At 41.6% G+C, this 17,537-nt stretch overlaps 2 protein-coding genes across 2 annotated transcripts in view; one reads left to right on the top strand and one right to left on the bottom strand.

Annotated features, from left to right (window-relative positions):
- Positions 1 to 17,537, top strand: part of LOC111949807 (neurobeachin-like) — a 155,842-nt gene that overhangs the window by 8,779 nt on the left and 129,526 nt on the right. The window contains 1 exon segment of the mRNA XM_070433858.1: positions 4,925 to 5,061. Coding sequence (XP_070289959.1) covers positions 4,925 to 5,061 — 137 coding nt within the window.
- On the bottom strand, positions 5,970 to 8,327 carry mab21l1 (mab-21-like 1). Its single transcript, XM_024014466.2, has one exon. The coding sequence runs from the start codon at positions 7,896 to 7,898 to the stop codon at positions 6,819 to 6,821; it is 1,080 nt and encodes a 359-aa protein (XP_023870234.1). The 5' UTR covers positions 7,899 to 8,327; the 3' UTR covers positions 5,970 to 6,818.

Raw genomic sequence — 17,537 nt, 5'->3', positions numbered from 1 at the left:
AAGTGTACATTATCAGGGTTACCACTGTTTCCTGTAGGTTTGAGCCTCGGGTTGCCGTGACAGCGCGCAAGTACACAGTTTCGATGTTGCTGCAGGTTTCCTCCTACAGGGAACAGTAGTTATAATCATAACTGTAATATTTATTGTCTTCATTAAAACATTTGATGGTTATTTCTGCCTAGTAGCTTAGGTTATTTAAATACCGTATTGGTCTGACCCTGGCCAGTCAGGAATGTCTCTGCTAACAATAGAGTTATACAACCCCCCTTATAGTGTTTTAGTGTTCTCATAGTGTTCTCACAGTGTTCTCATAATGTTCTCCAACCCACCTCCTGGTTATATGGCACCAGGCTCCAGCTCTGTGGGCCAAACTTTCCAGTCAGAACTGTGCTTTCTGCTGCTTTAGGTATAATTGCCTTATAGTATAGTTATCCAGAGTTCAGTCTGGTTGTGAATATAGATCAAGAGGAGCTGTTCAACAGTCCGATACACTGCCTGAACGCTGCAAACAACTGGTGCCTGAAATAAGAGCAGCAAGCGCTGTGGTGGTTTTATGCCTGATGCAAGCGTTTTACTGGAATACAATAGTGGATCCTGGCAGCCATCATAAATTCCTGAAACGTTTACTATGTTCCAATCACAAGGATTATAAAGCAGCAAATGGACTGAGGGAGAGAGAATCTGGTTGCTGTGCCTCCCCTGTCAAGCTCACAGACATTCTAAAAAAAAACATAGTTTTTTTCTGAGGAGAAAATTTCATCCTAAGACAGTTGAGAAAATAATAAAGAAAATATGATATACTGTAGCTGCTGTTTCTTTTAAAACATCATAGTTTACTGGTATGTTGGCATTCTGACAAAGAGAATTAGAATTGCAGACTATTGTATCTATAGTGTTGCCATGCAAGTGGGGGTAGCTTTAGAGACCTGCAATGACTAGCTTCTGTCCAGAATTTCAAGAGGTACAATCAGGCTTTTAAGTAGTGGCTGTGAACGGTATTGTCCTTAAAGCCCCGATGCAGTCTTTGTAATTGTATTTTTAATTCATCGCTGTATGTCTAATAAATCACTGTGTTTATTTAATGAAAATGTACTGCCCTTTAAAAGTCCGATGCAGCTGTTTTTATCTCAAAATCAAATCATTTCTGGGTAACAGTTAAGTACCTTAGTGTGATTGTTTTCAATTAAAATGGCAAAAGAAACAAAAATAGCTATAAAGAAACACCATCCAAAATCAGCTGGACCAGTTACAATGAGTACAGAAAATTCTAAATGGAAACTTTTTTTATAGGTACATCATTTAGAACATATTATAAATTCCAACCGTATTAAAAATGTTGGTCAAAACATTTCTTTTTGGAACATTCAAAAACTCTTCAAAAACATTTACAATTTTTTCAAATATTGCATCATGGTAAAGTTAAAGGTATGTTCACATTCTGACCAACAGGGGAGCCCTAGCTATCTCACACTGACAATTCAGAAGTGCTGGACATTATGTAGTGTTCTGTCTATGTGCTCTATATCTATATGCTACAGTCTGTGTGCTCTATATCTATACTCTATCTCTCTCTGCCCTGAGAAGTCTAAGTGGGAGATCCTCCCTGTGTGTTGACAGCCTTTCTCCTCCTCCTCTTTCTCTCTCTTGCCCTATCACTCCGTCTCTCCCCATATCTCTTTCTCTCTCCTCCTCTTCCTCCTCTCTCTCTCTCTCTCCTCCTGCCAACCATCAGGTCAGTGTCTGCTGCCAGAGGGGTGTGGCTTACCCTGGGCCCAGCTAGCTATGGGGCCGGGCGGGGCCTGCCCTGTGGTTACCAAACCCATGATTAGTTTCACTCCCCCTGAACACTGGCAACACCGTCTGCTCTCACTGGCATCAACACACTCCTTTTGTCTACTCATCTGTAACCCAACTCATAAGGAGAGGAGAGGAGAGGAGAGGAGAGGAGAGGAGAGGAGAGGAGAGGAGAGGAGAGGAGAGGAGAGGAGAGGAGAGGAGAGGAGAGGAGAGGAGTTTTGATAGTGGCTGTTTACTGTTTTGGTTGAGATATTAATGATCTTAACTGACAGACCTTTGAATGGACCAGTCAAAGACAGGCTGTATTTTTTTAAGTAGACATTATCATATCGCTCTCTGTCTCGGTCGCTCTCTGTCTCTCTCGCTATCTGGCATCATTTTAGCCCTTACATGGGTAATAATTAGCCTTATGAGTGCAAGATAATATTGTCATAAATACTTAGACAAAACCGCATTAAAAAGCACTGCTCAGGATGTTTTGAATTACATATAATATTACTGACTACATTACATGTTTAGGAAATTACTACTATAAACTTTCTTGCATATATAACAATAAATGGATCTGTTTTAGGCTTGATTCCCTATTGGCACCCTAATGGCCTATGTGCCCTGGTAAAAAAGAGTGCCCTATAAAGGTACATCTTAGACTTATTCAAGCCTTTGAGAGGCATGTTGGGCATTCGGGAGTTTGGGAGAATTAACTGTTTTAATTATGACACTACCCAGAATGCCTTGTGTAGCAGTGCAGCAGTGACATCACTGTGACTGTCTTCATCAGACCAGACTGTTTAACAGTTTACCAGCCCCGTAGACATTCAAGACTAGAGTACAGACAAAATAGAACTATAACACCAAGAAACTAGGAATATGTAATAGAATATTATAACTGGAATTATTTTAGCTAGAAATTTAATGATTTGCCCCATGTACAATTTAAATGTTTCTGAAATATTATTTTGAGGACCATCTGCGTAAAAGGACTGTGTGTGTGTGTGTTAATATATAATATAATATTATTATTATTACTACTATAACTTTTTCTAAAGGAAATTCTAAGAAAACCGCTCCAGAAATATAGCGTTATAGCTCACGTATTAACGGAATCCAGTCCTTTTGGCATATGGAAACCTGTATMATTTATTATTATTGTTGTGTAAACGTTTTAATACTAACTCCGAATTATGGAGTATCCCTAGAGGGATTACAGTTTAATCCCGTCCCTGTAGCGCGGTGGATCCAGTGGATTAAGGCTGTATTGTCTCTCTCTGTACCAGAGTCCCTTTAGGCCACAACACAATGGTTCTCGTACCCGCCAACGTCTTATTATTCTCTTTCTCTCTGAGGGGGAGTAGAATAGAGGTCTTGGAATAGAGAGTTTATGTTGCAGAAAGACAAACCCTTCAGATTGATGGGAATCTCTTGCAACAGCATCGACTGTAAAACAATATCTGTCCGTTTACTGAGACGTCGGCCGAATTCTCTATTCAAATGTAGCCTAACATGRGGCGGGTTTAATGTGTCTAAATGTGGAAACAACATTAAGAACAAGTGTCATTACAAGATAATTACATAGGCTAATAAATGGTAATGACAGGGATAAATATGAGTATTAGAATAATAAGTAATGTTTTGATCACGTTTCGTTTCATTTGCAAAAGCATTGCTTTCTATTCTGTGAGCATATCGCAGTAATTACAGCCTTTTGTATAATATTACATTATATGTATGTACATGTAGGTATTTATTATAGGTTATACATTATATGTCAGTGCATTGTGTAGTATCTATTCATTAATACGTTGTGAGGCATATTAGGGCTATATGTTTCCATAGGCCTACGATAGTCTACAACTGCAACGTTATTAGACCCGGGATATTGCATGTTTACTACAGCTTGTAAAGCACATGCTAAACGGTGATAGTGTAATCAGATAAGATCAGTTTAATACAGTCAGCGAGTTTATTACAGGCAGCTAGGGCAGGCAGAGAGAAAGAGTAGGAAAGCCGATTCCACTATTCCTGAGCGCTCTGTTAGCACAATGAAAGAGAGCCCAGGGAATTGAAACCAAAATCCACTTGTAATCTCGCAACAGTATCGGGCATAATTGGTTGAAGACCACAATATTAAGATTGATGAGACATTAAAGTGGCTCTTTGGAGTTCACGCGATCGATAAATATCCCAATTTCAAAAGCTTTCATTTGAGCTCGAGACAAATCACTGGAGCCGCGCGCCTCAGCGATACTGATCCAAATAGAACATGGAGGATGGAGGGAGAGGAGAGGAGAGGAGCAGAGATGGAGATGCGGAGGAAGACGGGTGGAAACAGAAAGATTGCATGTGATCCCGTCTGCTGATCAGGGGTCAAAAAGCCATCGTAAATAAATACTAAACGGATATTGTCAGCGCAAATATATGCGCTTTTATGCAAAAATATGCTATGCATATTGTAACAGTAGTTTGGGGTGGTGTTGTATCTCTCATTTAGTGGCCCCAGTTGTCGTTATAGTAACTGAAATAATTGTTATGAAAAATATTAGTATGCAAATATGAATAATAATACCCTATAAGTGACCAGTCATCATATTGGCAAGCGCTCCTCCATCTCTTGTTTAGTTCTGATAGGCCATATGACACTGCTGGCCCTATTGCACCGCACGCGCCTTTAGTTCAAATGGTTATTACTTATGTTACTTATGTAAATTAGCGTCATATAGTTTTGAAAGCCTAGAATGTATATTGGCCTGAATGCTTGTTGAATAGGCCGAATAGCGATTTGGTTCAAAGTAACCTATGTTAAACCCTCCAGAGTGCAACCCATAATGGAGCCTTGTCCTGTATTTAACCTGAACGAGTAATTCGAGTTTGCATCAAAAATAATGACTCTGAATGAAAACCTGTTACCATGATAATTAAGAACCGTGCATGTGCCCAAATTAAGAATAAATTGTAGAATTTGCATCCTATACATTACATCGTCTCCATATCTTCTCTGACTAAATCGAAGTAGAATCAAATTTGATAATAATTCACAATCAAAGAAATCAAATTATTTGTTAGGAATTGTTAAAGACCATACATTGTTTGTCCTTATATCTGATGCACCGTGTATTACACATTATAGGCCCAGTGGTCCTCAGCACCCCGGCCCAGCTCGTGGCCCCGGTAATAGTGGCACGAGGGACTCTCTCCATCACGACGACCGAGATATATTTCGAAGTGGACGAGGATGACCCCTCCTTCAAACGGCTTGACTCCACGGTAAGTCCAACCGCCACGTTCCCTTTCTGTTTGATATGCGATTACCCCACAAGCTTTTGTTCACATTCAAGTTCACTTTACTGATTCGTGTTCATGTTTAGGCTGGGCCCGCATAGACTCCAGGTTCCTTTATTTTGCAAGACACAAATTGTGATTTAGAGATGTAAAAAAATGTATCCAGGTTCACACATGTGCAACAATTCAAACATTAGGAGATTGTGGAGCATTTTAGAAAATGTGATCTAATTGAAACCTTGTGCCATTTGGATTCCCAGAATGTAGACGAGCCTTAAGCCTGACTAGGTTTATACGCGCGCGAGGCTCCACCTGGAGAGAACCTGGCCTACAATATTTTACAAATGTATTGATATTAGGATCCCCTCAAAACCTGTAAACCTATGTCATCAAACGAGAGCCTACGATATCGGTTCGATTTTAGACCAACAGTATCATTGTTTATAAATATGGCGACTGTGTATGGACATGGGATAACAGTTGCACTATTGGGCTAACCCTAACGTTGTAACCTCGACATTTGCACAATTACGGGTTCAAAACACCTGGTTTTGCGCAGTCTTCGTGTGGACTGTATATTAGAAATATAGGCCTAATGTCTAACCCCAACCGTACATCTCAWACATGTTTTCCCCAACAGCCTTAAGCCTATAAAAAGCTTTTAATTAGACAGCCTATTATTATAACGTAGACAACCTGATAGATAAAATATGTAGGATAGGCCTTAAGCCGGAACTAATAAAGATATGACAAACTATATTTGCGTAATTTAAAATGGGTTAAACACTAGGCCTATAAAATACCAATGTATGGTGCCGATAATAAATATGGCCTGTATGTGATTAAAAAAATACAAGTTATACATTTCATTAATCATGATTGGGACACAAATATTACATAGCTGGTTTTTATTAGGCTAACTCTTTAAATTAAATCAGAGACAGGAATAAAAAATCAGATCACAAATGTTATAATCCAGTGTATTTCAAGTGCATTTTTTCTTTTCAATTAGACTGTATTTATATATATTTTCTTATTTTCAGGTTTTATCATGTTATCAAGGTACAAACAAAAATGATCGAGTATACTTTAAATAAGAATTCAAGTATGTTTATGGAATGTTTTTTAACGTAACAGATAATACCATCAAAATGTAAACTTTCAAAATTTGAAAATGTCCACTGACAACAGATACAGCAGACTATCACTGAAATGAATGTACTAATTTATTTTCTACCAAATAAAAAAATGTTCAGGCGTTTTACTTTAAAAGGTGGAATTGAGCTCTTAAGTTTACATGTCACAGAACAACATACACAATTTCAGACCACTGGAATCACAACCTATGAATGTATTTACAGTAGAAATTGTACAGTTATTTTGTCAAGGCTTGTATGGGGGCTTTATTTTAAAGCATTTAAGCAAATAAACGATTTAGACAACCGTGGGCATGGAGAGAAATAACGAAAGATTAACACTGCATTGTAACCTAACCTTGAATGTGGGTTGATGGTACAATTTGCTCCTAAATTATGACATCACAGAATATAATTAAGAGAAGGGTCATATTTGACTAAATGTAATAAAAATGATCTCAGAGTAAACGTCTTCATCGTCAGAGGATAGTCACATTTTACAAGACCGTGGATAAAACAGGGGTGCAGTGATCATTTCTGTCCATAGTCCTTTGATACATCACCAGGCCTCTCACTGACCCTCCTTCACTATAACACACATTTACCTCAGAGTTTCTCCAAGCTTTTGGGGTTGGTCAGAATCTCTCTCGCCAGTCGCCAGGTCTGTTTGGCTGCATTTTCTAGAGCAGAATGAGGTTTCCCCTGGAACAGGTCTAGATTAGGCAGGAAGTAATGGGGACACCTCCTGCACTGCAAACACGAAATAAGCTGCAATAGAATCCCGTTCAAACGGTCCCCGAGGTTGTTCTCGTCCCAGTCAGACTCCCGTGGATGTTTTTCACACTCATAAGAAACCAGAGTCTTCATGTGGTAGTTGTTGAGGGGCGTCCCAGGCAGCTCAAGGTGCCGGTCYCGTAACGTYTTRAGGACCGACAGACATTTCTTCCTGCARCCTCCCAGCAGTARGCGGTTCTCGGCCTCRCCGAACTGCAGGACCCAGGCGTCGCTCTCTGCMGAACTTTGTTTTCCGTTCARCGAGTAGCACTCTTTAGAGAGAAGGTTGAATCCCTCGGCCTTTACYTCGGCTACCCTGTTRGGCCCCGGCCAGGGGATGTGCGGTAGGGGCCAGTGCGCTGCGCTGCGGGGCCAGATCCCGGTGCATTTGAAAGCCGGGGTGATCTGAACGATGTATCTGTCTCTGATGCGTAACTTCACCTCGCTGGTGTCAGACACCATTTTGACAACATCTCTATAGCTGCATTTATCCACGGCCTGCGYCACTAGGGTCTGAAATCTGGAGCGGATCTTGCGCGCAGAGAGGTAGCCGGAGGCRGTGATGAATTCTACCCAGAGAGACATGCTCCTCTTGCGGCCGTCGCTCAGCTTGAGCACGGCGCAGCCCGGCAGAGACCCATCATCCACGAAGTTAAAYACCCCCATCTGGTTGAGGTAGAGCACCACCTCGAACTCYGTGGGGGAGATGACCTCTAGYCCCTCGAAGCGGTTGTCCATCTCGCTGAGAGAGCTGATGAAGCGGGGCTCCTGCACCTCCACCTCCTTCAAGACGTCCGACACCACCTTGCACACCTCCCGGATGGTCTTGGAGATGGCCGCCTTCCGAGATTGRCATTTCTCCTGGTAGTATTTGTTGAGGTGGTACACCAGCTTGGCCTGGGCGGCTATCATGTTAGGGCAGAGATCCGGGTTGTAGACCGGAGTCTCGCAGTAAGCCGACGGATCCAACGCGGCTGTTTGTACGGGAGCCAATTTTAGAGAAGAAAGAACGCTATTAAAAAGAAAAAAATGTGTTCCACAAGACCCAACCCAGCCTCTTGCTAGTTGGGGCACATGCGTAATAACCTTGTTGGTCTAAATCATAAGCTTTTGCAATGGACTGCAGTTGAAAAAGTATGTCCTTCGATTTGCGAATAATTATCAAAAGTCCATATTTACACGCCCTCACGTCACTAGTCAAAAGAACCTCGTTGTTGTTTTTGTTACCTCTCTAATCACTGCTGTAGTTATGGATCCACATGTGAAAGTGCGCGGTGCAGTCTGTGTGTGAATGTGTGAGGGCGTTGTGGAGGCGGCTGAGTCTGTCTGTGTTTAACAGCCCGGACGCTCTTCGGGAAATTATAAAGGGAGGGTTAGGAACGAGGATGTCCAATCGCCATCTGATTCGTCACCGCCTCCAGTTTATCGAACGCAAATTAATTCCCGGGTTTTATACACAATTTAAACTAAAGGTAGTAATGTCGAGGATCGGAAGTCCACCTACGCATTGGCGAGAGAAAAAACAGAGCCCACTTTCAGGAAGTCTTTTTGACATTTTAACGGATTTTCTTCAACTGCTCATTTTAGACTGCTTGTTTGTATGCTACAGTAGGTAGGCTATAAAATATGCCAATGTTTTGCTTATTTATTTGTTTTGGAATAAAACATATTTTAATTGAGTAGCATTTTTCTCGTGTTTATTATTCTTGCTTTCTCAGATTATCGTTTTGTTTTATTCTTGTAGATTAGTGTGTCTGTATTGTCCACAGCCTAAGAATGGTAGCTGATCTAATATTAGACACGACGACTAGAATGACATATTTGATGACAATYGTTGCGTGGGGTTATGTCTTTTATTTGATTGTTTGCTTTGACAGACGATTCGCACTGCTAAATCTATTCAACAGGGACATTTCAAATAGGAATTTGGAATGCAGTGCCCGGAGAAAAAAACATCCTACTACATGTTGAAATAACCTATATTAGATGGATTTACGTCTTCAGCATATCAGTAGGCTAGGCTATTGTATAATTATTAGGCCTGTGAAATCACACGCGGGTTATTTTGACAATAGTGCATGTATGCCTGGAACATTGTAGTAGTTACAAATAGTGGACCGGTTAATTTCCCCAGTTTTCTTTTCCAGCATAAATAGGCTAATGATAACATAAAGGTACAAAGCCCTTTAGAAGTTAATTGTTTTTTTCTTACAGTGTCGTTGTGACGCTATTCAACGCAATAAAATACGTCTTCCGGCCTACTTTTCAATTAAGACGTTTTTGAATTTGAATGTAAATATTTTTCGTTATTTCAATGTATGAAATAGGCCTAATATTCCTCATTAATTGAAGGATGAACTTGTCAAATTAAGTAGGACACTCATCTTTTCAGTGAAGAAAAATTAAGATGGCATAAAAATGTCCTTTAGCTATACCACTGTTTTGTAAGACTGTAATCTGTACATGTGTAGGCATTTTAATATATTTCCAACATGTATTCTTTTTCAGCATTGGTAAATGTTTTATTGCAAGCATCTTGTTAGTTCGATGAAATACTCGATTCCGACAATTTTTTAGTTCACAATATTGTATAACGGCGTTTTGTTTGCAAAAACAGATTGTGAACACAAGGTTTTCATAAGCAGGCCGTTACAAATGATTGATGTTGTACATTGTAGGCATCATTCCAGGTGAGTGTTGTGTGAGCAGTGTTTACAATTATCACGAATATGATGATAGAACAAATTAAACAAAATTAAAAAATTGCAAAGAAAAGAAAACTATACTTTCTCATTATTATTATTTTGATGATTATTTTAGCCTATATATATAAATATATAAATATATAAATATATATATAATTGACTTGAGTAGGCCTAGTATTTTCATCAGAAGTAAATGAGGCCTACATAGGCAACACAACATAGGCTAGGTCTACAATATTCATGTTACTGCTACAAAAATACTTAACTATTCCAATCGTATTACTAATATAAAACAGATTATTATGTTATCAAGACCTCAATGGAAGCAAGACACATTTATGCACAGCACCAGTAGACTAGATATTTTTATGCAGACGAAATTGCTGCACATTTCTGCACAGTAAATAARTCCTTCCCCCACACCAGATCACCGAACAATCACTGTAGTTATCACCGAACCATCTCCCTATCTCGGAACCATCTCTAGCTTTAAAAGTAGTAATCATCGTAGCTTCCCGTCTCTGAAGGTTCAGTATGAGCTTTGAAGAAGTCGTCAAACGGCAAAGTTGCAGAGAGCAGGTACAGAACACAACGACGTTTACACTCATCTGCACCAACACTTTGCTGCACTGAACCACACGTTATCAGGATAGACTGCACCTTGTCAGTTCCGGTGTTGTCTGTGTGTGTGTGTGTGTGTGTGTGTGTGTGTGTGTGTGTGTGTGTGTGTGTGTGTGTGTGTGTGTGTGTGTGTGTGTGTGTGTGTGTGTGATGGATAGGTGTCTCCCACTATCATGCCAGCCAGTCTGGAAGTCTCTGTCAGCAGCATCAGCCCAATCATAATTAATGTCCCACTGTTACCAGGCAGGTATTACAGATATGACAACACATGGGGGTGCTGGGATAGATAGACCTTGCCAAGAGAACACATCATTACTCTAGGCCCATCTAAAGGTCTACTACGAAAATATTAATTCAAATTAAGTGTGAAATATAGTTTATTATATTCATGACCTTAATTATTATTTTACATTGATAGTCAACATAAATCGTTTGGGGATAGATATTGACAAAACTAGGTACTAGCTACCACTTCCCAGTGTAGATTTTTCTTAGTCACTTTCATGGAGTGTTCTGCGAATGTAGGAAATTCTATACTGGTTCCATGTGGAGAGAGATAGGAGGAAAACCTGCACCTCTTTTCCATCTCTCTCTCTCTCTCTCTCTCTCTCTCTCTCTCTCTCTCTCTCTCTCTCTCTCTCTCTCTCTCTCTCTCTCTCTCTCTCTCTCTCTCTCTCGCCAGACTAGTCTACTTCCAACTCCAAGTTTGTGTGTCAGTGTGGCCATGAGGCTGGTCATCCCTCTACGTGATAGAGGAGGTGCTTTTCTTCAGGATTATCACCTCTTTAATCTAAAGCATGTGGCTGCTTAGATCTAACAACCTGGACTACTCTACACAGATCTACATGTAAATGTTCATGTTTAGATCTAACAACCGGAGGTGCGTTCAGTTCGGTTCAGCGTTTGCTACGTTGCGTGACGGTTTGTACTGAATGACACGTTTCCCCAAAACAGTGTGCAATGTTCTTCAACAGCCTTTGAGGTACGTTTGTGTGTGAATTAAACATTGCACACCATTCTGAACACACCCTTGGTCTACTCTACACAAATCTACACTATATAGCAATCTGGTCTACTTTACTATAGATCTACACTAACTACATGTTCTACTCAACTCAGATCTACACTATCCTGTATGGTCTCTGTGTATATCAGATATGGGTTAGCGCCTAACTCTGACCCGGCCTAATTTCAATAGAACCTATTTCTGACCCCACAGCCCAATGCATGACTGTAGTATGGGGCCTTTTTCTATTCTGACCCAGAATAACATCAGTCCGGTCTCTGACCCTCCAGCTTTATGTATGATTGTGGAAATCAATACAATGACTTCTACTTCCTACCATGTGACCCAGCCTCTTTGTGTAGAAGGCTTCTTTGTTTTTACTGCACTTCTCCTTTTCCCCTCCATTCTTCATTTTCTCTTTCTTTTAGTAAGACTGATCCTCCTGTCAGTGGTCTGAAATGGGGTCAACAGTTCTTGTCTAATAGCTGAAATGGCTTTGTGATGACACCATAGTTTATCACGCACACACACACGTCCTGAAACTGGACATGACATTTTTCAGTTTGACAATTACAAGTCTAAATTGACAATATAACATACATTTTCGATGCCACAAATCCATCGCCCCAGACAGTGTAAACATTTACTATATAAAAATACAGTTTTTATAAATGTACAGTACTGTGGTGCATGATCGACACCATTAGTATAAATGGTTAAGACCAACCCCAGCTAAAACCATAATAATATGAATTTTATTAAGACAGACCAAATTAATCTAAGACCATATTAACAATTAGAAGTCTCAATAGTAATAACAGCATCATAATGTGGCCATTAAAGTCAACTAATTGAGGATATTAATAGTCAGTGTGTCTCTCTATTGATAATCCTTTTAGAACATGATAAATAGGGTCATCCATGTTATTCTGTCATCTATCTCGCTGTGCATTATAGAGGACTGGGGATGGAGGGCAGCCAAGGAGAGGTTCAGTCACCAAGTCAACTCCATATTATACCAACAGTCTCTAATGGAGTGGCAGTGCAATAGGACTCAGATTTAGAGGGTGGCATTTAAGACATGTGTGATCAGCATTAGGCCTCACACTGGGATGAATAATACACTTAACCCTCTCGGGATGGGGACTCACTTTGACATGTCCCCCCACAAAATGTATTAATCTCAAAATGACATTGTCATTGGGGTTTTTAATAATCAGAATATCATTATTCCAGACAATATGGTGTCTCTGTGGGGTAGCCCGTTAATTTCTGGGCCTTGTCTCTTCCACCCTCTGGATCCTTCCTCCACCCCGGCCCCCTCTGTATCTCCGACCCCTCTTTCTTCATCTGTTATACCCCCTCCTCGTGTCAGCAGCCTCCCTGTGTTTGACTCCTCCCTCCCCGGCTCTTTCTCAATTCATATTTCCTTGATTCCTCACATCCTCTGACCTCGCATCCTTCTCAAAACACATTGGAGAAAAAGGTCAGAGGGGAGGGACCTTGGACCTTCAATATGATTTAGGAGGCAAGGACAAAGGATGCTAGATGTTGCATAGAGACGGATTGAGACAGAGCCCTCGTGTCAGCAGCCTTTCTGTGTGAGTAGTGAGGAGACGGGACAACACAGCCAGAGGCTCTGAAGGACCTTCTTGTGATCAGCTAGGGCCCAGGCTAGGTCTCATATACTACATACCATCATGCTACAGCCCGGTGGGGTTACAGAAAACACATCAGAATAACAGAACTTTGGTGTGTATTTCTGTGACAGAGGAGGAGAGAAAGAGGGAGAGAAAGAGGGAGAGAAAGAGGGAGAGAAAGAGGGAGAGAAAGAGGGAGAGAAAGAGGGAGAGCGAGAGGGAGAGCGAGAGAGAGAGTGAGAGGGAGAGTGAGAGAGAGAAGAGAGAAGAGAGAGAAGAACAGGGGAAATTAGGAAAATTAATGAATTGTCTCAGCTCCTCCACCACCCGCCTCCCTCCTCTCCTCAATATGGAATGCTTGTCAGCCTTTCTGATTAATGACACACATTTATTTGCATCAATTTAGCATTAATATAATTAAATATAATTTAGTTTCATTTGCCAACACGGCTTTGCATAATAACACAGAAAATGAGAGGTATTATCAGAGGTATGCCATTTAAAAAAGTGGATAACGTTCTGTGAACGATCATACATTTTTCTGTTTTAGTATGTGCCCATGGCATTACTGTGTAGAAATGCTTAGGTTATGGTTGCATCTCAAATGGCACCCTATTCCCTCTATCGTGTACTACTTTTGACCAGGGTCCGTGGTATTTTCTATATGTGCACTACATAGGGAATAGGATGCCGTTTGGGATGCAGACTGTGGCTTCCCCTGTCTGTATAATCACACAGATAAACTCTGTATCTGTTGTACATAACAGTGTTAAGGTATTAGTAAGAGACGGGAGCTGTGTCCTGCTACGTTATTATTCTGTTATCTGTTAATATCTCTGCTGTTGTTGTGAAGTTTTTAGAGCAGCAGCATTGTTAAGGCTTGTGGTTTGTTGTTRGAGCAGCAGCATTGTAAAGGCTTGTGGTTTGTTGTTAGAGCAGCAGCATTGTTAAGGCTTGTGGTTTGTTGTTAGAGCAGCAGCATTGTAAAGGCTTGTGGTATGTCGTTAGAGCAGCAGCATTGTAAAGGCTTGTGGTTTGATGTAGACTAGTTTATAGTATAATCTCCAGTCTGTTTTGCCAGAGAGAGGAAAGATGCCCCATTTACATTACATTTACATTTAAGTCATTTAGCAGACGCTCTTATCCAGAGCGACTTACAAATTGGAAAGTTCATACATATTCATCCTGGTCCCCCCGTGGGGAATGAACCCACAACCCTGGCGTTGCAAGCGCCATGTTCTACCAACTGAGCCACACGGGACCAACTGAGCCACACATGCCCCCTCATGTTTGTTTTTGTAATGCTGTAATGTTTTTGTAATGTTTTTGTAATGCAATATATATATACAGTACCAGTCAAACGTTTGGACACCTACTCATTCCAGGGTTTTTCTTTATTTTTACTATTTTCTACATTGTATAATAATAGTGAAGACATCAAAATTATGAAATAACACATATGGAATCATGTAGTAACCAAAACAGTGTTAAACAAATCAGAATATAATTGAGATTCTTCAAAGTAGCCACCCTTTGACTTGATGACAGCTTTGCACACTCATAGCATTCTCTCAACCAGCTTCATGAGGAATGCTTTTCCAACAGACTTGAAGGAGTTCAAACACATGTTGAGCACTTGTTGGCTGCTTTTCCTTCACTCTGTGGTCCAGCTCATCCCAAACCATCTCAACCCAACAGCGTTCCAGTTCTTGACACACTCGAACCTGTTCGCCTGGCACCTACTACCATACCCCGTTCAAAGGCACACATACACAATCCATGTCTCTATTGTCTCATGTCTTAAAAATCCTTCTTTAACCTGTCTCCTCCCCTTCATTTACACTGATTGAAGGTGATTTAACAAGTGACATCAATAAGGGATCATAACTTTCACCTGGATTCACCTGGTCAGTCTATGCCATGGAAAGAGCAGGTGTTCCTAATGTTTTGTACACAGTGTAATATATGTATATATAAGAACAACATGAGGAGGCACCTTCCTCCTCCCTATAAGGAGCGGAAAGCAACAAATCATCTCGTGTATAGAGTGGAAAGCAACAGAGGCAGAGTGATTAATCTTCATGTGTAGGAGACGTCTCCTCTCCTGTCTAAAGGTGGACACTGTAATCATGGGCCCACTGACCCTGTGTTACCCTGTGATACTCCACCAGAGCATCTTTACTGCAGCGCAGGAGMCCATTATGAATCTCACATTAATTGCACAGCCCTTCTCTCCCTTCAACGCCATGTGTTTCCAGCATAAGAGCACACAGCAGAGCAGCAGAAAACAAAGACAAAGGGAGGGATAAAAGAGGATTGTGTTGTAATGAAATGCTGGTGGCTGGGCCATGATGAAATTAGGCCATGTTACCCAAATAAGGCCTGAAGGGTTCGTAATTGCCCGTGGTGGAGATGTGAAAAGCTGGGTGCCAACTGTCAGTGCCCAGCTAATGATGACAAATGTCTCTCTATGCAGATTGTAGTGACAGGGGGAGAGAGAGGAGAGGAGGAGAGAGAGTAGGGTTAAGGCCTACCATAATATGTAGAGAGAGAGAGAGAGTTGGGTTAATGCCTACCATAATATGTAGAGAGAGAGAGACGGAGAGAGAGAGAGAGAGTAGGGTTAATGCCTACCATAATATGTAGAGAGATAGAGACAGAGAGAGAGAGAGTAGGGTTAAGGCCTACCATAATAGTTTTAAAGCTACCATTATATGGAGAGAGAGTAGGGTTAAAGCCTAACATTATATGGAGAGAGATTAAGCAAGGAATAAGTACAAAAAAAAGCTCCTCAAGGACAATCCAGTCCACACAATCCAGACAGAGCAAACCCCAAAACAGACCAGCACAATAACACACCCCCAACAGACCCGGAGGGCAGAATGTGCAGATGGATGGCTGTCTGAGAGCTGGCTGCTCTACAGACTGAGGTGGAGAACTTAGAGGCACACATGGCACTGAAGGGCGAGGTCAGAAAGCTGAGAGAGAGAGCAGGACACTCCCCCATACAAGCCAGCAGAACAGCCCACCTCAGACCACAACCTCAACACCACAATGGGACAGACAACACAGGACCCACCAACCCAATAGACCCCACCCCCTCCTAACAGCTCTCCTGTCAGCTCCCCCGATAGCCCTCCTGATCCACCCACCCCCCCACCCCCCCACACACATCCACTGAGGAACACACAAATCCAGAGATTGTTTTTCTCATTGACTCAAATGGCAAAACATTCAAGAGGATACACTTTTTCCCAAACACAAAGTGGCTAAACTCTGGTGGCCAAACACTAGGCATGCCCTGGAGCTGTTGTCAGAGGACAGACTAGGGTCCCCCAGCCACATCATGATTCACACGGGCACACATGACCTGAGGGCCTAGCAGGAAAGGGTGGCAACAGCACTCAAGGAGTGATTGAAAAAAGCTTCTTCCACTTTCCCCAACGCACAAGTGGTTATCTCCACCCTGCTACCATGAAAAGACTTTCACGCTGCCACCATACAGTGGGTGAATGCAAGCATTTCGCGAGACTGTGCCTAAAAACCTAATGTCTACCTGACCCACCATTCCACCCTGGACTTGAACAGCTTTTATGACCAGGTCCACCTCTACAAGGCAGCAATCCAACTTTTGCCAGGACCCTGAAGGACATCACCCTCAACCGCAGCCCAGCACCTCACACAGGAAGCAACAGAGTAACGGACCCCTGCAGACCAGCGAGACACCCTCCCAGACCTGCAAGACCCCCTCCCGAAGGACACTGAGAGAACCCGCCAAGAGGAATACACCCAGACCACAGCATCACCAGCCACACCAACCAGTTAAGACCCCCCAAGCAAACCTAGCCACACCCTATATAGCCCCCCCCCCCAATATCAGACATATGCCCCTTCTGCCTACCCCATGCGGCAAGGACCTCAACATGACAGCAGGACATATGCCCAGGCCGTGAGCAGAGCAACAGGTCCAACCCCACTATTTCACCCGCCCAAGCCCATCCTGCGACCTAAGAGGTATGTATGAGATGCTCGACATGCTCTGCTCACACCTACTGTGATGGTCCGGACCTAAACCACACAAAAAACACTAGAACACTATGGAACAAAGCTTTTACTATCACATCCTGGAGGGACTCAGGGGTATGCTAATTTAGTATGGAGCAGACCTACCTCACTCCATTAAATTATTCAAAACAGGAACATTTCATCTGGCTATAAATTAATCAGGAAATGATCTCAACAGAGAAAAATTTCCTCATGTGTGCTACCTTTACTTTGCTTCTGTCCCCAACCAAGGAGGGCCTACAGCAGCTCCTAGATATTCTGCACAGATTCTGTCAAACTGGGCCCTGACAGTAAATCTCAGTAAGACAAAATAATGGTGTTTAAAAGGGTCCAGTTGCCAGGACCACAAAACAAATTCCGTCTTCCCTTTGTACTTAAACTATTTGCACATCATTACAACACTGTATATAGACATACTATGACGTTTGAAATATCTTTATTATTTTGTAACTTTTGTGAGTGTAATGTTTACTGTACATTTTTTATTGTTGAATTGAAATTTAATTGAGAGAGA

Source organism: Salvelinus sp. IW2-2015, linkage group LG22 (genome assembly GCF_002910315.2).
Source record: "Salvelinus sp. IW2-2015 linkage group LG22, ASM291031v2, whole genome shotgun sequence".
Taxonomy (NCBI): Eukaryota; Metazoa; Chordata; class Actinopteri; order Salmoniformes; family Salmonidae; genus Salvelinus; species Salvelinus sp. IW2-2015.
This window is presented reverse-complemented; position numbering and strand designations above follow the sequence as displayed.